At 39.3% G+C, this 25,173-nt stretch overlaps 2 protein-coding genes and 1 long non-coding RNA gene across 3 annotated transcripts in view; 2 read left to right on the top strand and 1 right to left on the bottom strand.

Annotated features, from left to right (window-relative positions):
- The window catches only part of LOC129376364 (CMP-N-acetylneuraminate-beta-galactosamide-alpha-2,3-sialyltransferase 1-like), a 67,484-nt gene extending 66,430 nt beyond the window's left edge, over positions 1 to 1,054 (top strand). Inside the window, exons 6-7 of the mRNA XM_055055978.1 lie at positions 80 to 199; positions 784 to 1,054. Of these exons, the coding sequence (XP_054911953.1) occupies positions 80 to 199; positions 784 to 957 (294 nt within the window). The 3' untranslated portion in view covers positions 958 to 1,054. The remainder of the gene's footprint in view (positions 1 to 79; positions 200 to 783) is intronic.
- On the bottom strand, positions 38 to 6,513 carry LOC129376365 (uncharacterized). Its single transcript, XR_008607746.1, has 3 exons — positions 6,338 to 6,513; positions 5,439 to 5,544; positions 38 to 447 (listed from the first exon to the last, which is right to left on the bottom strand). It is a non-coding gene; the product is annotated as an uncharacterized LOC129376365 (long non-coding RNA).
- An 8,089-nt stretch (positions 6,514 to 14,602) lies between these two features.
- parp10 (poly(ADP-ribose) polymerase family member 10) lies at positions 14,603 to 24,831 on the top strand. Its single transcript, XM_055056010.1, has 11 exons — positions 14,603 to 14,682; positions 16,449 to 16,624; positions 17,160 to 17,402; positions 17,528 to 17,758; positions 18,263 to 19,275; positions 19,357 to 19,569; positions 20,527 to 20,653; positions 20,725 to 21,723; positions 22,838 to 22,971; positions 23,057 to 23,231; positions 23,322 to 24,831. Exons 2-11 carry the CDS (start codon positions 16,450 to 16,452, stop codon positions 23,618 to 23,620), a joined length of 3,609 nt encoding a protein of 1,202 aa, XP_054911985.1. The 5' UTR covers positions 14,603 to 14,682; position 16,449; the 3' UTR covers positions 23,621 to 24,831.
- The last annotated feature ends 342 nt before the right edge of the window (positions 24,832 to 25,173 follow it).

The following is a 25,173-nucleotide window of genomic DNA, read 5'->3' as shown; positions in this document are numbered from 1 at the left end:
ATTAAATGTATTTTCTTGATTAAAAACGCAATGTAACTTAGTTTCTGCTTCTTTATTTGTTTTTGTTTGTTTATTTCAGGTGTTGATTTATAGTCCAACTTTTTTCAAATATGTCCACGAGTCGTGGCTCGAAGGTCACGGGCGATATCCGTCGACTGGCTTCCTCAGCTTGCTGCTTGCTCTCCACATATGTGACGAGGTAAGCTGCACCTCTCCAGTCCAGCAGCATCGTCTGTCCGTACCGCGCTGTTCTCGCATGCTTCATTATTTTGTCCAACAAAGGGAGCTAAAGTAACATGGATCTGGACTGAGCCACGCTGCTTTCCAAAAACATTTGTACCGCTTGAACCTCAGTGGAGGCACCGATTGCGAACGCTGCAATCGCTGACTGGCGCGGCTGAAACTCTTCGGGAGAAATCCAGGTCATGAGAGAAAGGCCAGATGGAGCTGTGAAGGGAGATGAGAATCGAGTTGAATTGCGTTGGAAGGCAATGACCAGACTACAATAATTGACATGTTGACAAAATTGATGGAAAAAAAACCAGAAATCTACCCAAACCTGATTCAAATCTTCGATCAGGGAAAGCGTCGCCGATATTTTGATTGCTTTGAACATCAGAAGAGTCAGAAAACTGCACCTTTACTGTAATCAATATCCTTCCCGCAATTTCCAAGTCATAGATTCATAGTTGCATGTTTTACTGACAATAGCTGAGGGCTACTGTTGATGATTTTACATTTCATTGGTTTGTCATTTTATTGGGATTGGTTTTTCTGTTTCAGGTCAGCGTGTTCGGCTTTGGCTCCGACCGGTACGGAAACTGGCACCACTATTGGGAGGAGAACCATTTGGCCGGAGCTTTCAGACACACTGGAGTCCATGACGGAGATTATGAATATAATGTCACCTTGCTGCTGGCGGACAAGCACAAAATCCGAATGTTCACTGGCAGATGATACCAAGCATGGGATGACCAGCGAATGAACGTCAAATGATGGGAGGGGGGGGGATAAAAAATACAAATAAAATACTAATTTTATCATGTCTGCAAACATGTCTGTTTGACCTCTTTTGTTACAGGCTGGTTATTTCTCACTAGCTGAAGCTGCTGGCACGGTAATTAGAAACCAATAAAGCTTTCTGTCAAACAGGCGAGACAAAAAGCAACACCACAACGTTCCACCGCAGACTGAGCAGCCAGGAGGAACATAAAAATGCATGCCATATTAAAATGCCAATGTCACATGATTAAACGTTTCCATCTGCTTTTTTTTTCTCTCCTAAACAACTTAAATTTATTTATTTTTTCTGTATGACTTTCTGTGGACATCTTAAGCTCTTGTGTTAATGAAATTGAAAAGAATACAGCTGTTCTCTCAGCAGCAGAAAGACAAAGTGCTACATTATACTCCTGATGTATGCGTATGGAGACCTGAATTGCTAAAACGGCCCTTTTTCTTTTTTTTTTTCTTTTTTCTTTTGAAGCTGCTAAGCCCTGCATTTATGGGCAAAAAAATAAAAACTAGTGTCAGAACCCTATTGACTAAGGTGTAAATCATATTCATAAATCGACACAATGCGAGAGTTGAGGCGTCTTGGTTTAATGGCCGTCATGACAAAGTCTCGGTTGTTTTTATTGCGCCGATCAATTCTCACATTGCTCATTTCCATCACGTCGCTCCTTTGCCTGTGTCCTTGCAGATGCTTGACGATCGAAGATCATTCTCAGAACTTATCCCCCAAGGAACGCATTTTATTACAATGTAACTTTTATGAAATATATATATATATATATATATATATATATATATATATATATATATATATATATATATATATATATATATATAACACCCACTGGGCTTTCTTTATGCCTTCAAGAATAACTGATGCTGTTGGCCTTCAAACATTAGTATCCAAACTGGGAACATTTCAGTCAAACAAACATTCAGTTTTTCTTTAATTATTTTTATGTTTTGGTAATTGAAAGTGGATTCAGCCTGTTATTTTTCCCCAAAAAATGTTTTCCGATTTTAAAATGCAATCTAAAAAGGAAATGCATTTACATTCATAGAAAAGTGATTTGTCCTGTTGGTTGTTTAATGGGCTTAAACTTTTAATCATCCGACATTTTTCAGTGATTAGTCTCTTATCACGATGAAGACTTGAGGTGAACTTCAATGTTCTTGATTTTAATTGCCCTCATTTCCCGCCTTTAGCTCTTCCAAACAAACTTTAACCTGCTGACGTTGTGGTGCGTTCCATGACTCTTGGACGTCAGATTAAAGTTTAAAAATATGATCTCGATTTATTGAAGTTGAAATTCCAACTGGGAATGATGGCTAACAAATGTTAGCATGTCAGACAGAGCAAGTCTGACATGCTAACATGCCACTGACAGTTTAACTTGGGACTGGAGCAAGGTTTACTTGGGGATGATGTCATAACAGTTTCTGAGGTAAATGGGGGGAAAAACATTTATATGGAGCTAAATTGGGGCCATAAAGTTTGTTCAAATGAAAAAAATTAGCTGAAAAAATATTATATGAAAAGTACAAAAAAAAAAGTTTCAAATCTTTATAAAAATGTTTTGGCCCTAATTTAGCTTCATGCACTTAGCTACTCTCCTAAAGTCACCATGTTTAAAAAAAATACTTAATGCACTTTCTAGAACAGCTAAATTACTCACCCAGAAGCTATTTCTTCAATCTACTGAAAGTTTGAGCCTTAAGGATAAAGAATCATTATGATTGGGTTTCATATAATATAGCCTGCAAAAATATGCCTTATTACTAATTTATATATATATATATATATATATATAATATATATATATATATATATATGTATATATATATATATATATATATATGGAGGGTTCCATCCCAAATCCAGCACGCTGAGACTGTACACGAGCCGCAAGGACGGAGGCAGAGGACTAGTGAGTGTGAGAACCACTGTCCAGGACGAAACAACTAAGATCCATAAATACATCAGGGACAAAGCCTCAACAGACAATGTGCTCAGTGAATGTCTCAGACAACAGGGAACGGAGGTTGAGGTGCCAGAGATACCATCATGGGAGGACAAACCCCTACATGGGATGTACCACCAGCAAATAACCCAAGTGGCTGATATCAGTAAATCCTACCAATGGCTGGAAAAAGCTGGACTCAAGGACAGCACAGAGGCCCTCATCCTGGCAGCCCAGGAACAGGCCCTAAACACCAGAGCAATAGAGGCCCAGATCTACCACACCAGACAAGACCCAAGGTGTAGGTTGTGCAAGGAGGCCCCTGAGACAGTCCAGCACATCACAGCAGGGTGCAAGATACTGGCAGGGAAAGCGTACATGGAGCGACATAATCAAGTGGCAGGCATAGTGTACAGAAACATCTGTGCAGAATATGGACTGGAAACCCCAAGATCAAAGTGGGAAACACCCCCAAAGGTGGTGGAGAACGCCAGAGCTAAGATCCTGTGGGATTTCCAGATCCAGACAGACAAAATGGTAATGGCGAACCAACCAGACATTGTCGTAGTGGATAAACATCAGAGGAAAGCCGTTGTGGTAGATGTAGCAATACCAAGTGATTGCAACATCAGGAAAAAGGAGCACGAGAAACTAGAGAAATACCAGGGCCTCAGGGAAGAACTAGAGAGGGCCTGGAAGGTGAAGACCACAGTGGTGCCTGTGGTCATCGGGGCCCTCGGGGCAGTAACCCCAAACTGGAGCAGTGGCCACAACAGATCCCAGGAACAACATCAGACATCTCAGTCCAGAAATGTGCAGTCCTTGGCACAGCCAAGATACTGCGCAGAACCCTCAAGCTCCCAGGCCTCTGGTAGAGGACCCGAGCTCAGAGGATAAGAACCACCCGCGGTGGGTGAGAAGGGAATTTTTATATATATGTACATAGTGACAGATTTGGAATGAAAAGTAAGTGCCTTCATGAACAGTTTTTGACATTTATTTTACCGTCAAATTCAGCTGCATTCTGATATTTACAAATTTGTAACGTCTCTGTTATTGTCTGTTCTAATTTAAAAAATAATAGCCTAATAATTCAAACGATATTTGCAGTATAACAATCTAAAAGTTACAGTTAAGATGTCGACATGTGTCAGTTTTTCAGCATCATTCCATGCAGTGGAGGTTTGAAATGAAAATCTATGTGCTAAGATACTGCATGTATTTAAATGTTCATTTATTTCTCTGTGCTGTGGTTGAGGGGGATGAAAGCATATCCATTCACACTCCACAGTGTTTTTTTTGTTTGTTTGTTTTTTCAACAGACTTTTCAGACGTGAAGGTTTGGACTCTGTCTCCTGATTGGTTAAGGTTTGCTCCATGTGCCTTGAAGCCAAACTTTCCATTGTGACCTGCTGTACATGTCTTTGCAAATCTGTAGAGTTGTCTGAAGGCTGTTGTTGTTTGTTGTTCTACAGGGAACACTGTCATCTAGTGGACGAGCACTTGTTCTTTTCATTAATAATCCTGAATAGATGTGATGCAATACTAGCAGTAGATGCTTCATATTTCGCTGTGCGTCTTTTAAATAATATTTTTGAGTGTTTGAAAATCATGGATGAAGCAACATGTCAACTTTGGTGGCCGGAGAAGTTTCGCTGATGTTGACCTGAGTGGGACAGACGGTTGATTAAAATTTAAATAATTTAGTCATCCAGCCATCTGTGGATGCAAAGCCAATCTGTATATTGCTTTTGGATGAAAGATGTGGGGAGGTGGGTGAATTATTCATATGTGATTCAAAAGAGAAATATTTTCTCATAAATAAAAATCAGTATTTTAGATATCATGGTGAGAACTTTTACTGGATGTCCTTTTGTTCTGCAGTGTTTTAAAATCAACATATATCCTCATTATTCCTGTGTGCATTTCTGAAATGACTTCATCAACCACAACTGGAGAAATTAATTATCAGCGTTGTTTGCATCTCTCTTTTCCATCGATGTACACTACAGATAAATTTTTTAAATAAAATTTTTGAATTCATTTTGTTTTTTGTTTAATATGATTTATATATTTTTTTAAAAATGGTTGAGATAGAGGTTGCACAAAAGGGCGGACGGTAGGGGGTGCTGTAGCTCCCTCTGGATTGGACATTACAGTCCTCCCACAATTCCCGCGCCCGAAGATAGGGCGTTTTTATTGATTTAATTATTTATTTCGATTTAATAAGAAGTAAAAGTTGACAGTCAAGTATTATGGACGGTGTAATAAATGAACAAAAAATAAAAATAAAATAAATAATCAGAAAATTGGAAATCACAGTGTAATTATTTTGCATATAATCAGCGAGGAAAAGCCGGAAGCAGCTCCACCAGGTTTGTTAGCGTTCTGAAAGGTACAGGGATGTATCGTTAAAAACAGGAAGGAGTTAATTTGGAAAAACTAAAACGTAGTTTCTCTCACCCCTTAATGTTACATCACTTAAGTGTGAAAGGAGGTGGGCATGCTGGGCATTACTAGATCATAGGCCTGGCGATGTTTCCGTGGCACCAAAGATCGGAAGCTACACCTTACAATGACATATATCAAGATAACAATTCAACATTAAAATATTAACAGATGTTATAATTATACATGTAACAGCTTCCCCTTTATGCCCGTCCCGTCATACACACAGAGGAGGCCAGTTGGTTGAATTTTCTGTAATAACTGTAATAAATGGTCAACACAAATTAGTACAGTGAGCTCCACTACTGGTCCATCAGCTCTCCGCATACACAGTAGAGCGCTCAACAGACTGCGTCACAAACAATCATTACAATCTGGCTTAACAACATATCAATCAATCAATCAAATTTTATTTGTATAGCACATTTCAGCTACAAGGCATTTCAAAGTGCTTTACATCATAAACACAAAACACGAAGGCATGCAACATAGAATACATATTACATTTCAAATGCAACTCTAAACAGGTGCGTTTTTACTTGAGATTTGAAGGAAGTCAGGGTTTCCGCTGTTTTACAGTTTTCTGGAAGTTTGTTCCAAAGTTTTGGTGCATAGATGCTGAATTTTTCTAACAAATGATCGTATAGTGATATTTGATTATTAATACTTCTTTAAAATTAATTTAACACAATCTGGTCTATTTCCTATAAATAAAAAAAAATAGACAGACAACAATCAAATTTAACTAATAAACTAATTAACAGTAACTTCTAACTGAAACAGGGAACAAACAAACTGACAAGCTGGTAAATACAGCAAACCGACAATACAGACAAACCGACAAAACAACTGAAGAAAAACTGACAAACATAACTGACAAAATAATTTACTAATAAATAATATAATATAATTACCTGTAATAAATGGTCAACACAAATTAGTACAGTGAGCTCCACTACTGGTCCATCAGCTCTCCGCATACTGTAATAAAACTCCACGTCAGTCTTTGAGCACACCTACTATGACTATTCAGAAAAGAACTGGATTTGGTGACTTACCACAGTAGAGCGCTCAACAGACTGCGTGGAATTTACGGTTTAGCTTTGTATTTATAGGCAATCAGTAGGGGGCGCCAAAAACCATTCATCACATGGTAATTACAAAACATATTTTAGCAAGAATTTCATCTTAATACCCGTTACATACATATCTATTTATTTGCCTTGAAAGAGTGATTTGTAACTGAACTATGTTCTACAACACGAGATGTCCTGCATAAATCTTTTACTATTTAGCTGGTGCAATTTGCAACTTCCATAATGCAATTTCTCTCGCGCACCAGCACGTGCCTTTCGTCACTCAGCCTTCGTCAATAGAAGTCATGGAAACGACGTTCACCTCGGCAACCCTATAAATGACGCTGACCTTCTGGAATCTTCCCCTTTGCTACGAGACTTTTGAAGGAGACCCCAGAAGAAGCATAACGCCTCTGAAGGTCTGAACCTGTTGAGAAGAATACTTTGCAAAATCTCGCTCAAGAAGCTCTTGCTGAAATAGCATTTGCTGAAGAACCCCGAAACCCGCGGAAGATGGATCCTGGCCCGGAGAAGCACCAGCAGGGTGACCAACTGGAAGGTTAATATTATTATTCTGCTACTTTCAATAAACGAAAACAAGTTATTACTAAAGTAATAATGAATGGTTTCGTTTATTTTGTGTTTGTGTGCGTTTTTATAAAGAAACACTGCCTGCTGTACAAAAAAATGACAAGTAGCATTCTTGCTAGCAGAGATCTTTCTTAACTAATGAGCCTTTTTCTTGACTGAATTTTCTGGAAATGTAAGGGATGTTAAATATATGTATTTTAGTTAATTATAGTCAAATTACTTAAATTCATGTCAAATTCTTGAAAAATGAGCTCGCTCGTGACCGTTATTTTTTGAAAAATGCTCTGATAAACACTCAGTTTCCATGGATACGCCAAATGAAAAACATGAGCTATTTAATGGTAAAAGAAACATTTAACAACGTGTGTTTAACCCCTTTGATGGCCTGTAAATGTAATCATTTTGCTTTGTTTATTTAAAGAAAGGAACATATGTTGTTTTTTTAGCATAATGTGGTAAAATCTGCAAATTGATTGAAACAAAGGTGCTATAAGTGAGAGCATCGGATTTAATGACTTCACAAAGCTTTATTAACACTAGTGTTCGAGAATAAATATTATGCTGATTTCAAAAGAAAGAAGAAAAAACTGTTGCGTTTCTGTCCATTTGTTGGAAAATTAGCTTGCTTTTGACTGTTATATTTTGAAAAATGTAGTGACACACACTGGGTATCCATGAACACTGAATGAAACGCATTAAACATTGAATATTACCTTAAAAAGCATTTTTAAAAATGTATTTTCCCTATGACACTATGATTCAATAGTTTAGTTTTATAGTTTTATTTTTTTTTCAAGATAGGGGAATGGTTTTGTGACTTTCGTGTTAGCTTATTGAAAGTTGTGGATAAAGCACTAGTGTTTGAGAAAAATTGTGCTTGTTGGAAATTTTTTTTTTGAAAAATTAGCTTGGAAATCTCCTTTTTTTTTTGTAATGTCCTGACAAAACATATTTTGTTTCCATGGCAATAACATCAGACTTGTAGAGGTTTATTAGTGTTCACACACTGATAAATCAGTGTTCATACACTGATGGTGATAAGATAATGGATAGTAGCCACAGCTGTTATCAAGCCATTGACCCTTCTGACCAACACCAGCAGGAAAGAAGTGTCTTGACCAAGGACACAACGATGGAGGCGGGCCATTCCAGGGCAAACCCCTACCACTGTTGCCCCAGTAATAAGCATCATTATGTGTTTGTGTGCACTCGTGTGTCTGTAGTAGTGATCATCAATAAAAGCTGGTTTTCAAATACAAAATAATGATTACTTTGTGAAAATCAGCTTTTATGGCTTTGGTGTCCAATTCTAGGCAAACTGGATGGTTCTTTATCCATTGTTTTTGAAAAATGCCCAAACATATTTAATTTCCATGGATATGTTGGGAAAATGCTATAAAATGACTTTAATAAAAAGTTAACAAAGACAAAACTTTTCACACATATACCTCCTATGATATCCCTAAATTATTTAGTTTATCTCTTTTAGATCTAATTTTAGAAATGTTACAAATGCTTACAGTGATTATCTTTTTTTTTGACAATATTTTTTATATATATTTTATATAAAAATATATGTTTGTTTTCCATGGATGCACTCATCTGAATACAAAAAAATAAGAAATTGTATTTAATTATCTACAGTTAACATTTTAGTAATTTAAAAATGCTAATGGACACAAATTATTTTTCAATTCTTTTATACTATAAAATGTATGTAAGCAGTAATTTAAGTTGAATAGTAGAGAATGGCTCATTTGTCTTGTTTTGGCTATGAAGATAAAACATACCTGTTCAGCAGCATCAAAGATTTATGTGAGTTATAGAAGGGAATTTCTTGCAGTGTTGTATATTATTCACACTAATGGTACAATGTAAGATTAAAGGTATTTTATTAGCTATTAAACAGTCTTCAACACAGTACATACTGTCATTTATATTTAGACATTTTCAAACCTGGGTTAATGTATTTTGGTATTTCAGTGTTCTCTTTAAACATTGCCTTTTATGAAGGTCTTGATACTGAGCTATAGTTTTTTCTTGTTTTCCTTCACAGCTTATAGTGTAGCGCTTCCAGCAGATGGAACCCCAACATTGGAGGAACATCAGGACGATGGTAAGGATCTTGGTAAGGTGTGGTCAAATGTTTTCCCTCATATGTCAGACACCATGGTTTCTGGAGGCCATGGAGAGGAGTCGACATGTAGTTCACCTCCGCAGTCTGTTGACTGTGCTACGAGCTCCAGTCTAGATGAGGTTGGTAATGACTGTGCTAGCAATTCTAGTGGTAGCAGTACTACTAGCTCCAGTGAGGACAAGGTAGGTAATGATTCTACAACCAGCTCCAGTGAGGACGAGGTAGGTAATGACTCTACTACCAGCTCCAGTCTGACAGTGGACCGTGCTTACCCTGCGTCACAGCTGCTTGAGATTCTTCCTCCAAATTTTAAATACATATGGAACATCAGGATGGCTCTGACACTTCAAGAGAGCATTTCTCAATTGGCTTCACTTGAATCCACACATGGACTTGACAAGCCGGAAGAGCCCATTTTGAGTCCAGATGACTCCAGACCTATTGGTATCTCACTACGTCATCAGGTAGGTTTGGTAGGGAATGTGGCTCGTGGGACATCTGTGACCGGCATGAACAGAAAGAGGACAAAGGACAGTGACTCTGAAGAGGAGCCCCCTTCAAAGAAGATGAGGGACACCGTTGCTATAGAGGAGCTCTCCTCCAAGAGGACCAGGGAGAGTGATGATGTTGAAAAGGAGCTCCTCTCCAAGAAGACCAAGAAGAGTGATGATGCTGAAGAGGAGCTCCCCTCCAAAAGGACCAGGGAGAGTGATGATGCTGAAGAGGAGCCTCCAGCCAAGAGGACTAGGGACAGTGTTTTTGCTGAAGAGGAGCCCTCTGCCAAAAGCACCAGGGAGAATCAAACTAGAGACAAGCTCCCTTCCAAGAGGACCAGGAAGAGTGATGATGCTGAAGAGGAGCTCCCCTCCAAGAAGACCAGAGACAGTGGTGCTGAAGAGGTACCTGTTCTCAGTCCCTCCTCAAATACGTTGTGTGAGGATCCCGTTCTGTCATTCCCTGTCCTTAGAGGGACGATGCATGAGAATTCTTTTCAGCCATCCCCTGTCTCCAGTCCATCAAAAGGGACTGGAGATTCTTTTCAGTCTTCTCTTGTCTCCAATCCCTCACCCATGACATTTTGGCTGAATCACATTAATTCACCCTTCAGTATTTCATCTAAGAGTGCATCTGAGGATGCAATTCTGTCCTCCCCTGACTTCAGTACCTCACCAACAATGCCAACTGACTGTCCCATTATGTCATTTCATCCCATCAGTTCCCCAGTCAGTGAAGATTCTGTTTCGTCATCCCCTATCCTCAGTTATCCACAAATGATGCCGTGTGAGGATCCCTTTGTGACTTCTTCCCCTGTCGTCAGTCCTTCACCATCAACATACTGCAAAATTCCAAGTCTGTCATTCCCTTGCATGTGTGTGTTTATGAAGTCTCAAACGGACAGAGAAAAGGAACCAACACCTTTAACTTCTGGAATTGGGTCTAACAGCAGAGTGAGTTCCAGACAAGTGTGGTTTAGACCTCGCTACGACTTGTCAAGTGATTCTGACTAGATTGGGATCTTGAAAAACTGAGAACCTTCCTGAGAAGTCCCATTAGGATATAATTTCTCTGTTGTTTTTATTAAAGCCAATAAAAAAATCCTGACGTAGCGTCTTGCACCGGGGCTCTTCTTTTTCCCGTTGTCAGATTTTTCATTTTAGGTGTTTGGGATTCTAATCACGCACTTCCCCACACTGTCCCTTACTCGCCTAAACAATTTACAGGCGAGTAAATTGTTCTTGCCTGTTCCTCCATTAATCCACTCTCAAAGTTTTTATCTTTCAGGTTTTAGCTGCTCGTCACTGGATTCTTTCTTTGTTGTCCATATGGTTCCTGTCCTCCTGGCTCCTGCTTGTAAGTTTTTGCATTCCACAACACATAATACTGCTTCCCTCCTGCTTGCATTAGGGAACATCAGGTTTACTAAATTAACACAGAAAGATAAACGATTTACTTTTGTTTATATGGCCATATTCATGTGTTGCAACACAGAAAGATCACAAAAAGAGAATAGACATTAAAAATGTACACACTAGTCTCTGATCTCAGATCCAGACTCCTCAGCTATCTGATGTTCCGATAATCCCAGGTTGGATCTCCTGAGCCTGCAATCCTCCACCTTAATCATCACCAGTCAGGTGGAGGAAGATAAGAGAACCCAGTTGATGAAAAAAGTACGAACATTTCTATCTACACAACATAACTAAGCATTTCAGATGTAGCTGCGTAGAGCTGGAAGTTAGAAAATGGTTCTGTCTGCTGTCCATGCATATTTTCCTCTTTAACTCTGTTGTCTTTTCTCTTTGTCATTTCTCTGTCAACTCATGTCACATGACTTGAGTTGACCAATAATTAAAGCAGAAGACCTGCTCCACCTGCTGTTCTACTGGTTGTAACAGATTGTGGAACAGGTGAGGACATGACGATGACTTGATCAAAAAGTCTCCTTCAATCATCTGTTATTTAGACTGAATGTGTGTCTGATTATGTGTTGATTCTCCACCATCTCATGTTAAAGTTCGATGAATATTAAAGAATTTTAGAAACATTATAGAAAACCCAGCACTGGTTTCTGATCCCAGATTCAGATTCAGCAGATCAATAATATCTGATCGTCCCAGGTTGGATCTCCTGAGCCTGTAAACCTTCACCTTCAACATCACCAAAAAGTTGGAGGAAGATAAGAGAGCATAGTTGACAAAAAAAGTACGAAAACATAGTTTTACCCACTTAATTTAAAATATGAATGAAATTGAGATCACTATTAAAACTGACAGTAAACTCAGTGACAGAAAAATATACATTTCTATTCTCTTTATTTAAACTTGTTGTCTTTTCTCTGCATTTCATTTCTCTCGTACGATTTGAGCTGCTGATCTACTGGTTGTAACAGATTGTGAAGAGGTAACGCCATGACGATCACTTGATCAAATACGGTGACCAACAGGTGCAAACGTGCAGCAAACAGCGAAATGAGCTGCTAACAGGTGAAATGGCACAGAAAAAGTGAAACAAAGATCTTTTTATATTTCCAAACTGAACTCGCTTATACCGTCACAGAAGCCAAAAACATGTTTCCACCATTTTTCAAGTGACGAGTGTTAAATACTGTATTCTAGTATGACAGAAGTATATATACATTCCTTGACTTTATACTTCTACTCTTGTATCATTTTTGGTTACTCTACTACCCTTGTGAATTGACTGCAGTTTTTTATTTGTCTTTGAAAAAATCAAAAACTGCATGAAGACCAGAGATGGGGATAGATGGAACCAACGATCTGACAGAATGACTAACTACTACAACTTCAGCTGCACTGGTTTTGTAGACTCAGTGTCTTTTCTTAATAAAACATTCTTATGGTTTTGTGTTTTCATATGGTATAATTAGCAAGCCATAGACTGTCCACCTACTTTCCTGGCATGCTTTTGACGATTGTGAAGACATAAAACAATGGACTGTATGTGTCCTACATACAGCCCACGCAACGGCGTATGAAAGCCATGGGCATGAAGGGTAATCTTGAAAGCATCTCCGCTTTAGTTTGAGATTGGAAAAATTGCTACTGTTTAAAAGTAATGTTCCATTCTCGGAGTGGTTATCTAACACGTAAGAAGTAGAACTTTTACCTTGAACTTAATAAACCCCGGAGGCGCCCATTAGGTGTTAAGGTGTTTCCCCGTCTCTTCGTGTTTAAGGCAAAGGGTCTTTTCTGTATTTTTTATGCGTTAGTTTTTTTAAATGCAATGCTGTCTCCTGAACTAAACAAGACAGTGTTTAAAATACCAATATGCTCCTCCGGTGCAGTAAACTTTTACAAAGGTTATAAAATGTACACAAGTGTTAAGAGTCTCATTCTGCCCAATTATTATGACCCTGATAAACATTTCACAAGCCCCGTAATGGCCCCAGAGAGAATAAATACAGCACAGAACATTCACGTTGGTGCTGAGCTTTCAGTTTTTAATGAATAGTTTTGTCACCAAATGCTTTCTACTCGTTTAAAATGCTATAAATGTTGGACATAAGATATCGTTTTAGGACATAAATCCAAACTCTTCCACATTTTCTCTTAGTGTACCCCCACTTAAAATATATCTGATTTCCTTTTTGGCTGTACAGCTGGTACAACTGCAGATTAATTTAAACATTGTAATTATTTGCAAGATTCATCCAAGCCAATTTTTTGTGATGTAATTTATCATGGATTTTTTTTTTTTTTTTTTTTTTTTTTACATAAATATAATTGGACATAATTTGACGAACTGACATTTTTGGATGGAAATGTTTCCACATAGAATAAAACCCATTTACCATACATTCTTATCAATTGCACAATCTAACTCAAATGTTATATTGTGTTGCTAATAAAATACAGGTAATATTTTGTAGTTTAAACTTAGCATGTCTTAAGCTGCATCACCTTGTATTCAGCAGTAAGCAAATTAAACGAACTCCAATTCACACACATACAAGAAGTAGCAAACTTATTCAAGCTAAGGCACAAAAGATTATTATATGCTGTATTAAACTAATACAGCACAAATCTTGTACAGCAAAAAAAATTATACTATCAAAGTAAATAAAAACAGTTTGAGATTTTAATTTCTTAGGACGTAATTTACAACAATCACTTGGCCATACTTTCTTTGAAGGGGGGATTGTGATGATTCAAAAGCAATCTTCTGATTACTTCAGAACATCAGAGTAGATATTTTTAATTACAGAAAAAAATTAAAATAAACAAATGCCAAACTCACTGGAACTCTTGGGAGAGATTTCCTAAATGTCCCCAAAAGGTTACAACAATAAGAAAAATGAACAAGACATGAAAAAACTGTAAACATAAATGAAGATAGAAAATATTTTTAAAAAGCAAGTGGGATAGAGAAGCACGTATGAGTTTGATGCAAAAGTTCGCGTGGAAAGAACTTTAGCATCAGTTTTGACTAGGCTGCCATTTTTGATCTTATGTAAGGTTTTTATTTTCTGGGAACGTGGGCTTCAGCTAAGTCATAAAAACTTTTACAGCATAGAAAACCCGCTGGTAATATATCTTTGTGTGTGGAGTTAAAATATATTTTCAAGCTTCTGAATTCAATTCCTAAAATTCAGAAATTACTTAAATAAATTAACTTTCAATGACAATTTATCGATATAAACCCGTAAAATGAGCCATTTTGTATTTCAAATTAAAACGACTTTTTCTTGGAACGGGGTAAATAGCCTTACCAATAAGCACCTTTAAATTGAGCTAAACTTCGTGAAGCTCATATTTTCAGGGTAAGTTTATCCACATAGAGTTTTTCCTTCAGGTCTGAACAACGCGGTGCAGAAACCGGCGGCGCTCCTTTAATACGCAGCGACGGGCTGATGACGCCATTAGAGTTCAGCAAGCAGCAAAACAAGGAAGCGCACCGCTGTCTGATGAAAGTCAATGTTTTCTTTGTAGCACAGGTAAGAAAGTCCAAAATGTTCGCTTAACCGCCTTTGGAAAATGACCTTTCCTTATTGCGTAGCCGTTTTATGAAAAAAAGTGCAACACGGAGTGTTTTATGGTGCCTTCAAGCTAGTTTCTAGAAGCTACAGGAGCTCCAGCTTTCACTTTAAAGCTTGTAACACGACGGCACTAAGCAATAATGTATACATGTTGGGTAAACTACAATTTAAATTTAAAAAAAGCGTCATCCCAGCGCTGCTGGCGGCGGCATAGCAAGCTAATGTGGTAGTGTGGCATTTTGGCTCTGAAACAATGTTCCTGATAAGACTTCCTGCAAGTGTCAGGCTGAGTAACCTGCTGCAGTGTGTAGGCCCTGGCTGGGTTTATTACTGGCGGCCGGAAGGGGAACTAAACTGCAGCAGTAGTTTCATGAGTGAATGAAAACATGTGGTCATCTACTTAACGTGTAGAGTTGAACGAGAGGTGGAACATTTTCTGAAGGTCCTTGGCATTTTAATTGTTGCATGATTAATCAGTGATGGTCAACACAGATTTTTAATCCGTGACAATGTAAGGTGTAATGTGAAACACAGGCAACATATGGATCACCAGATTTTAGCAGATTTTCCATTGTCAACCTCCTGTCAGCGTTCTGGTGGTTTGAACAGTAAGATATGTACGAAAATCCAATCAGTTCAGTTATTAACAAGTAGTCACAATGATGTAGCATAAAAACATTTATTCAAGGGTTGCAGTAATGTACTTATTTGGCAGGAGTACATTTCTGCCAAATGAATTACGGAAAATTACCATCTGTTTCCCTGGCAAATTTAATGACTTTTTTGACTTAAGGCAATATTCAAGTTTTTAATTTTAAGTATGTGAAATTAACAAAATGTTTTCCTGGATGCATAGGAGGGGATGTACTTGTGTATTTTTCTTGTGCAATGGCCTCAATAAGAGTCGTACTCTGAGTTTATAGCTGTAAAAGAAAATTGACAATTTCCCAAACAATGTTCTATTATGTGGAAAGTGTAGAGTATATAGAAAACTAAATAAGCACAAGTTATTAATTTATAAAGCAAAGTTTTAAATTCCTCAGTTCACTTTCAAAGTGCACAACAGTGGCAAAACAAAACGTTTTGAGGATTATTTTACAGGTCGAAAAGCCAACTTTTATTGCTGCACTACATTAAATATTTAGAAAACATGACATTGCAGATGTTATTTATGATTATCCCACATTTTCATCTCCAGCCTCTTACTTTTTCACCATCACCTCAATCAGATCAATATTAAATGTGGGTATAAAAAATGGTCAAAGTCCATCCTGGTGGCCAAATGTATTAATAATAAAATAGAACTTAATGCGTGGCATTTTTCAACCGCAATTTTGCACACATTGATTATATGATGCATTTTACAACTGTGACCTTTAAAACAACGAGAAATAGAAATCATGAGAGCTGTTTGTGTGTCTAAATTTTAGTCTTTACTTTCAAAGACTAAAATCCAGGGTGTTTTTTAGCTTGTTTAATCTAAGTATTGGTTATTAGGACAACTGGTCTCAAAGCCTTCAAAATGCTTAACCTTATGTCATTTTGGTGGTGAGAATATTTCTGAGAAATTGGCCCAGAAACTTAAATGAAAATAAAGTTTATAAATGGAAAAAGTGAAATGAAAATGAAGTTCTTGTAATAACATAAACCTGTGTGTATCATTATACAATACTGATGTCAAATACAGACAGAGAAAAAAGTTTCTCAGTTTTTTTCTCTTTTAGGATGTCTGGCAACAACCCAGAGGGCAGGACGGTGGAGGTGCTGGAGCTTCCTGGAAACATAGACGAGGAGCTGCTCTACCTCTACTTTGAGAACAAGCGTCGCTCTGGAGGAGGTCCGCTCGAGTCCGTGGAGATCAAGCAGAACCGCGCCGTGCTGCGTTTCGAAGATGCAGAAGGCAAGTGAAGTTTCCTGGAAAACCTGCCTGAAATTGTAAAATGGCAACTGCAATAGAACTGTGTAAAAAAATTCTGTGTAAAATTCATGAGCCACTCATTTAAATGTTCCTTTTCTTGTGCAATTGTAGTTTATTCTTGAAACACTTAATGACAGATCTTGAAAGATGATTTTCCAAGATAACTATGACTCTTAAGATATAGCGATTGGACATCCTTAAATATTTTACCCTTTTTTTTGGCTTTACGAATCAAAAATTACCAGAAAAATGTCTTCTTGGCAAGAATAAAAGACAAATAAACCTTTCGAAATCAAAGTGAAAATTGATTTCTACAGTTGGTTACCAAATAATGACAAATAAAAACAATAATGACAAATAAAAACATGTAACATGGAATAAATGATTGGCTAAATATCTACCCGCTTTATAGGAAGACTATTTCAACAGAGGTCCAGTCAATGGGTGCAATGTATACTTTTGTTACTGACTTACTGTATGCTAATTTCTTTTCCTTCTGCTTTTATCCCGTCGACAGCTGCAGCCAGAGTTCTGTCGAAAAGGCATCACGTAGTGCACAACTGTGAGCTGAGCGTAAGGAAGCCTCCGTCGAAGGACCGGTGCAGGCTTCTGCTGCGGGGGGTCAGCTCCTACACCAGCACCGAGATGATAGAGCTCTACGTAGAAAACATGATGGACCTGAACATGATGGACTACACTCTGATCCCGTCTTCAGAAAAAGACTTTGTCCTCATTCATCTCAGCCAACCCTTGTCTAAAGGTCAAATGAGAGTATTTTACCTCAGAAGACATTCAGAGATGATGTATACAAAAAGTTCATCTGCAGCTGGCATTTTGTTTTGTTTTTTTCATGGATGACTAAATCAACTTTTTTTTTTTTTTTAGATTTCCAGACTCTACAGGCCAGGATCTCCAAGAGAAAACTGGATGGGTCAGAGGTGACTCTGGAACAGATTGAGCAAACGGACTCGGTGTTGTTGGAGAACCTGCATCCGGGTACCTCACCAGATCTGCTCAGGTTGTACTTTGAGGGCGAGCGGGGCGGGAACCAGCGGGTGAAGGAGGTCACCATGCTCTCTGAGGGAACGGCCAAGGTCACCTTTGCATATTACGAGTGTAAGTTGTACGCTGTGTCACCTTATGATGACCATTTTTTTTTCACAAATCTATTCTGATAGGCAAAAGATTGAATTGTGTGATGACTAGTTGTTATAATATGCTAGCTAGCTGGCTACCTAGCAGGGGTAAAGTTAGTTAGTTTCACCCTGGCCTGCTTGACAGCTAGCTAGCTGTCTGGCTAGCAGGGGGGTAAAGTTAGTCAGCTTTTTTTTTTCAAGTTCATCATGGGTCAGCAGAAATGCATCAAAAGCTGACTGAATGATGTTCATCATGACCATTGGCTAACTTCTGTAGAATGTAATTATTTGTGATTTTATTTTGTACATTGCTGTCGCAACACAGGTCTTAAATTCCAATCTTAATGGTTTTTAAAAGTCTTAAATTTGAGTTTCTGAAACCTGCGGCAACCTTGTCTGAGATGGGAGAAAGTGAAGGGACTAAAGTGGAATGAGTAGCTCTGTTACTCGATGTCTAATTGTAATTACTGTGTCCTCTCGTCAGCTGTGGACTGCGTCCTACGTCTTCAACACAAAGTGAACGACACCGAACTCGTAGTGAAGGCCTTCTTTGACTTCCTTCAACCTGCGACACAAGACTCTGTAACTGAGAGCCAGGATGTCACAGACACTGAATTGGTGGTAGTGGAAAATGTGGAGATGCAGACCAGTCCGCTCCCAGTCGATTCAAAGCCGTCGTCCCCTGCTGGGACGCCACACACTAGTCAGGAGCCACCTGCTGCCAGTGTGGTGGAAGTGGAGGAGGCTGTCATGGAGGATCAAACTGTGGAAATAGAAACACACTCGTGCCATATCCCTGTCACAGACCGAATAAAACTTGCTTGGTATAAAAAAAACAGCATTCAACAAGATGTGCAAAAGGCTCATCCGAGTTTGGGCATCCAAATCAAAGACGACGGCGTTCACGTTTCAGGTCCGAACAAACTGGAATTAGAGCAGATAAAAGACTCGATCTCACGCTTTTTTGGCAGTATAGCAGAAACTCGTTTTACCGTCGGTCTGGAGGTGGCTCTCTTCATCGAAAGACAAGACGTGAAGAACTATTTACTACAAGCGTTGACTCAAAGGAGCCTGCCCGCTTTGTTTGTTGTGTCCGATTCGACCGTGTCCGTAACCTCCCTGAGCCAAAAGGTCGCCGATCAGGCGAGTGTCTTTTTAAAATCCCAGGTGTGTGAGTTCAGCGTTCCTCTGGAGTCGGAGCAAGAGGCGCTGCTGTGCTGCAAGGAGTGGTCCGACTTCCTGCAAACACTGAGCTTCACATCGACGAAGTTGTCAGAGCGCCCCGGCAGCATAGACGTTCTGACCTTGAAAGGCATGGAGAACGACAAGCAGGCCGCCATCATGCAGTTTCTGACCACACCCATCGAAAGGGAGGCACTCCTCACCATGGAGCCCGGGATGCTCAAGTACGTCCAGATTCACTGTCACCAGCTGCTGGCCGACATGGATCAGGTGTCCATTTTTCCACTGGAGGGCGAAGAGAATTGCGGGCTAAAGGTGCGTAGGGGAAGAATGTCAGTAAATTAGAAATAAAAAAATTGTTTCATATTTCATTTCCGTTTTTGCCGAATTTGTTAGATCCACGGTCAAGCGGTTGCGTGCCAAATGGCGGAGGAGGTCCTGCAGAGTGTGTTGTCGTCAATCTGCACCAGAATCATTACTGTGAACGTCCCGGGCGTGACTCGCTTTTTAGACGAGAAGGAGTGCAGGAGCATTCTGAACGAGATGGAGACGAAGTTTCAGGTGTTCATCAGCCTGAAGTACGTCCCCTGGGAGCCGCTGCCACACCAGGTAACACCATGAAGCAAAACGTTTTGAACTGTTGTGCTTTTAAAGTTGTGCAGCTCCAAGTTCCCTCCCCTCAGGTGGCTGGTACTACTGGTTCTCATCCATTCTAACGAGCCAGCAATGTATTTTTTTTTTGTTGTTTTATTTTTTTCATAGTACAGCCTGAGGCAACATCTTCCAGCATACAGAATGATGAGACTCATTCAGTTTTCTGAATGAGTCTCACTTTCAGCGTAGTGTGTTTTTTCAGTGCAAATTAGAAGCTTTGAAACTTCACCTGTTTTAACTTGAATTGAATATTGACTATTTTTTAAATACCACAAACTGGGGCTGAGCAGACAATTGATTTTATTGATTAATTTAAATGTTTCGTTTTTGAAGAAAATTTTTTTTCAATCTGGATTTTCTTTCTCCTTACCGGTGCACTCCTTGGGTTTACATAGTTCAGAGTGATGTCAACTCTTTGATGGAATATTTGAGCCAGACCATTTTTTTTTCTTGACAACAAGAATAGGGTTGTGATATTGCAAAAAATACAATCATTTGACATTAAAGTTACGATAATATGACAATAAAATCAGTGTAAGCAAGTTCTAATTCAGAAGTTTGTAATAATCCAGCGGTCTTAGGTCTTGCATAATTAAAGGTGGCAAGATTTCTTAGAATGAATACCAACATACAGACATGGTGCAGCTTTGACAGTCCTGTTTTTGCGCTAAAAATCAAAGTGAGGCTGACTGAACATGGAAATCACAGCCAAGAAGTTCTAAGAAGTATATGGACTTACCCAAAACAGCAGTTCCTACTCTGGCTTTTTAATGGCTTTACATCGACTCTGATTTTCCAAACAGATCCAATTCGTACACAGTCTAATAATTCCATAATATTATAGGGACTGAATCAAATTCTGCGAATGAAGATGAAGGATATAATGAATTGATGTTTCCTTTTATGTTTCAGGACATTTTTGAAAGTGCGTGGAAGATGTTATCTCAGAAAAACATTCAGAAGGGGTGTGTGAATGACTCTTCCCCCGAGCTGAAGGCAGACTCGATGCAGACAAACTCAAATGGAGCCACAAACACCGGTACTAGCTTCCTTCCTCACCAGTTCATTTCTTTCACCACGGTGTCACTGAATCTGTTGATCTCCTTTCAGGTCTCCTGGAGGAGGCCAAGAGAATCGTCTCAACCGTTGATGATCGGCAGGAAGACGGGATGCCCGCTGCCGACCAATTCAATGACATGGACAGTTTAGATCTGTACTCTGCTGAGGAACCGAGCGCACTAGCGGATCAGGACTCTGATGTGACAGACGTCCAAAGCCCCCAGCCTTTATCTGATCAAAATGTGGCGAGTGCGTTTCTGCCTCAGGGAGTTCTTGGCGCCAGCCTGGAGGAAGAGGCCCAGCTCTCCTTAGCCATCCAGTACTCTATGGAGGCCAACCAGTGGTCCCAGCAGGACGAAGAGGAACAACTTAAAAAAGCCTTGGAGCTCTCCAAGAAAGTGATGCAAGAAGAACACTCCAATAGTACTACAGGCAACAACCAGCAGGTAGCTCGGCAGCAAAGCGTCGATCTGTCCTTTGAGAACGCACTGAAGGCAGCCAACACCCTTCAGCTCCACGTGTTTGCCGGTTACAGCTGCGACCTAATTCGGGTCGACATCGCTTTCAACAAGAAAGTGAACCAGAGGCAGGTTGAGGAGAAGGTGGAACACAGGACCGTCAAAAACATGACCGATTACCACGCAAAGTGTTTGGAGGTGATCAAGCGGAAGCACGCGGTGGACGTTCAGGTTCAGGGAACTATCATTGCCGTTTCTGGGTTTAAGGATTACGTGACCGCAGCGATTTCTGACGTGAAGCTGCTGCTGGACAATATCTCAAACGCCGTGTCGGACAAAGAAATCCTGAAGACTGTTCAGTGGGTTCATCACAACCCGATCACCTCGAAAGCAAAAGCTTACTCTACGGACGCTATAGTGTTTATTGAGAACGCCTGGAGGATGAAGCTTAAGAAAGTTGACATTTTGTTCGACAATCAACCCCACATTATAAACTTTGAGAAGATGCAGGAATATAACATCGCTTCTGGGAAGTCGGTGAAAATCTCCAGGAAGTTGCTGGAGTTGGGGGATGTGACCCAGGATGTACCAGGTAACTGCTATTTTTGCGATGTCAGGACAAGTCAACACCCAAAACATAAATATAACATTTCTTTGGTCAAGAGAGAGTAGAGAGTTGGCATTTTAAACTGGCATTTGCCTTTCATATTTTGGGTGATTAGCTAAGATGGCATAGCTAGCATTACGAAAACAGGAGTTTTAGTCTCTGTAACCCCAATAAAATATGGTAATAATGACACAATACCTGCATTTCATAGCTTCCTGTCAAGTTCAGAGGACCCCAATGTGCTTCACATTTTATTCAGTCATTCAAACACATACATTCAGACTCTAATGCCAGGCTACTACATTGTAGCTCCAGCTGGCCTGGGGCAAGCAAAACTTGCTACCTTCCTCATTTCTTATGAATGTCTTGCTCTCTCTCGCTGTCCTGCAGCCTAAATGAACTACAGACATTTTGTCGACGTGTCGTAGTAAAGACAGTTTTTTTTAGATACAGTGACCCTCGGTATTCACCACCACTGAAATGGCTGTGAATACTGAATAGACAGGGGAGCGACTGTAGCTGCATGTTCTTCTCCTGATTTCATTTTAAACACCTTACAGAAACTTAAAATGGGTATGTTGTCTTCCACATTCCATAATGTTGTCGACATTGAAGAGAGTTATCAGCACTTAGTGTGCTCCGTTTAGTGATTGGAAAACAATGGGATGTTTTTATGTCTCTAGTCAAAGCAGTTTATTGATAGATGGTTTGAGTGGTACGTTATGGGCTATTTTATCATTCTGGTTTGATGTTCGGGATTTGAAATCTGTTCTTTTGAGAAATTAAGTACTTTGTGTTAAAAAAAAACATAAAAATGTTGTTAAAGTGAATGATGAAAGGAAGACTGGTACCGCTACTTGTTTTCTATTTTGAGCATGCTGGTGAAACAACGTAACTAAAACAGTTTAAGTAGCCTAATAAAAACACAGATGTAATACTTTGAGGTATAATTACTTTAATAGCTTTTATTTTATGTGCTATATTGCTGATGGTGACACGATAAAGTTGTCCTTGCCTGACTTTTGTCAGTTTTTCCAGCTTTATGTTCTTGTTAAGTGATGATGGCGATTGATTTTCATCCTAAATATTTTTACAACAGAGGAGGAATATTCTCTCCTGTCCCACCTGCCTGATGCAACCAAAATCGACGAAGAGTCCGAGGAGTTCCAGGAGGTGGTGAAGAATTTTTACGGCACCATACAGGAGTACCACAGCAAAATCCGAATCATACAGGTGATGAAGACGACACCTTGTGACAAATTTAGGCGACGTTTCTGGAATAAAGAGGGTCTTTATGTTGTTTTTTTTGGTCGCCCAGGTGGAAAAACTCATGAACCGACTGCTTTACAATCAGTACAAGCTGAAGAAGGCGAGCGTACTGCAGCATTCCACCCAGCCGGTCGTCGAACGGGTTCTGTACCACGGGACGAGCGAGGGGAGCGTGAAGGAGATCTGCGTTCATGGGTTTAACAGAAGCTTCTGCGGGAAGAACGGTACGTTTCAAACCTGTCTCGCGATGCGTGTCTCTTCCCAGAGGTCGCACATATCCTGTATTTTTTATCATCTTCTCCTCCCCCGCACAGCCACGGTGTACGGTCAGGGAGTGTACTTCGCCGTCAACTCCGCTCTGTCCGTCCAGGATCAGTACTCGCCCCCGAACGCCGACGGATACAAGTTTATATTCGTCTCCAAGGTCCTAACCGGAGACTTCACCAAAGGCTGCCACTCGATGAAGACCGCCCCGCTGAAGGAGACGGGAAATATTCCCCTCCGATACGACAGCGTGACCGACGACATCACCAAGCCCACCATGTTCGTCATCTTCAACGACACGCAGGCGTTCCCTGAATACCTCATCACGTGCCAGAGAATCTACCGCTAAGCAGAGGGTGTTTTTGTTGTTTACCATGACTTAAAAAGTGCATTTTAATGTTTGAATGGCCTTAGTTTTGGAGATGTACAGCTTAATCCGTGACAATCAACCCTTCATCAAGTCTGAAACCCATTTTGTGTTTACCTTCATTGTTTCAGCGTTGTATGATTAAAAAAAAAAAAAGTCACTGAAACTAAAGGACTTGTAATAATGCAATGCTGGACATGTCCTCGCTGCACACCATGGCTTATTATTGCCTGATCTTTAACTCAACCTTGCACTCTTTTCAGTCCGTTTCCTTGGGAACTGTTCAATTGACAAATCCGACAGCTCACCTGAAGAAACAAGTTTCTTTTAAGCAGGGTCATTCATTACTTGCATTTTGTGCTATGAGCATGAAAATAAAACAGTGAGAAGGATGAAAATAAATGAACCCAAACTGAAATCCAAGAAAGAACTTGCTTCTCTTTGTAGGAGGTGCATTTTGGGGGGAATGGGCTTGATTAGTGCAGGTGTTTAAGTGTCTTAAATACTACTTTATAACTAGTTTTTTTTTTTTTTATTTGTTTCTGCATCTCTGAGCACAATTCTACTGAGCAGCATAAAGAAAATCCCAAAATTGAGACCTCAAAATTGTTAACCGAACGACTGAAAGTTTGGCTGAGGGCAAGCACAGTCAGGATGAATCTTTGTCATAAAGACACTAATTTACGGGATGGAATCGGTTCTGTTTTCACTTTCTGAGCTCTTGCATTTTTTTCACTTGCGATCTGAAAGAATGTCTTGTTTTTAATAAAACAAAGTCGGTTGAGCTGTGCTTTATTTTTTTGTGAAATTAGCAGTATCTTGAATCTTCTGGTTGGCCACTTTGCAGTCCTGACTGTCGGCATGATTGTCATAATGTTCAAAGTGCCTGTTTAAGGTTTTTGACTGTTCTTGATGAATGCCCTGACTGCAATTCAGATTTTTTTTTCTTTTTTGCTTTGCATCCGATTTTCAGTTGTACTTCTAAAATATGCAAGTGAATATTTTTTTGTTCCTGTAGAGCTCTTGATTTTTAATGAGAATCTTAAAATTTGAATCTGCTGAGGACTTTTTTTTCAGCACCGATTGACTTTTCTTGAGCATCTCATTTGCAAGAAGCCTTAAATAATCGAAGATGTTAAGTTTCATACAGTAATAGTTATGAACCATTGTCTAATAAAGTGCAATAAACTATATTGGAATGTTTTGTGCGTACATGTGTAAATCTAGGGAAAGGCATATCCACCTTTTTTCCTCACTGAATTGAATCAGATAATTTAAAAAAAAAATTTATTATTATGTCATGATTCAGAAAACGAAGGAACAGAACACAGAATATTAAGAAGCATCCTGGGCTGTTATGTTCTATTGTAGGTACATTGGTACAAAAGTGAAAAAGCAGATATTACAGATGACAAAAAATTTTCTATAACCTACAGCAATCATAGGAGTTTATAGATTTATTTATTTATTTATTTTGCTTGTTCTCTTGAAAATAGTGTTAATTGTGGTTAGATGTCGGATCCCGGGCTTTTTGG

This window comes from Poeciliopsis prolifica, unplaced genomic scaffold (genome assembly GCF_027474105.1).
Source record: "Poeciliopsis prolifica strain line A6 unplaced genomic scaffold, Auburn_PproV2 SCAFFOLD043, whole genome shotgun sequence".
NCBI classification, from domain to species: Eukaryota; Metazoa; Chordata; class Actinopteri; order Cyprinodontiformes; family Poeciliidae; genus Poeciliopsis; species Poeciliopsis prolifica.
The sequence above is the reverse complement of the archived record's forward strand: the minus strand, read 5'-3'. Positions and strand labels throughout refer to the sequence as shown.

Excerpts from the sequence above, each read along its gene's own strand:
- parp10 (XM_055056010.1), top strand. The coding sequence starts at position 16,450 with ATGTCTGGCAACAACCCAGAGGGCAGGACGGTGGAGGTGCTGGAGCTT. Across the intron at positions 17,759-18,262 it reads CACCTTTGCATATTACGAGT|CTGTGGACTGCGTCCTACGT; the intron begins GTAAGTTGTACG and ends TCCTCTCGTCAG. Across the intron at positions 19,276-19,356 it reads AAGAGAATTGCGGGCTAAAG|ATCCACGGTCAAGCGGTTGC; the intron begins GTGCGTAGGGGA and ends CGAATTTGTTAG.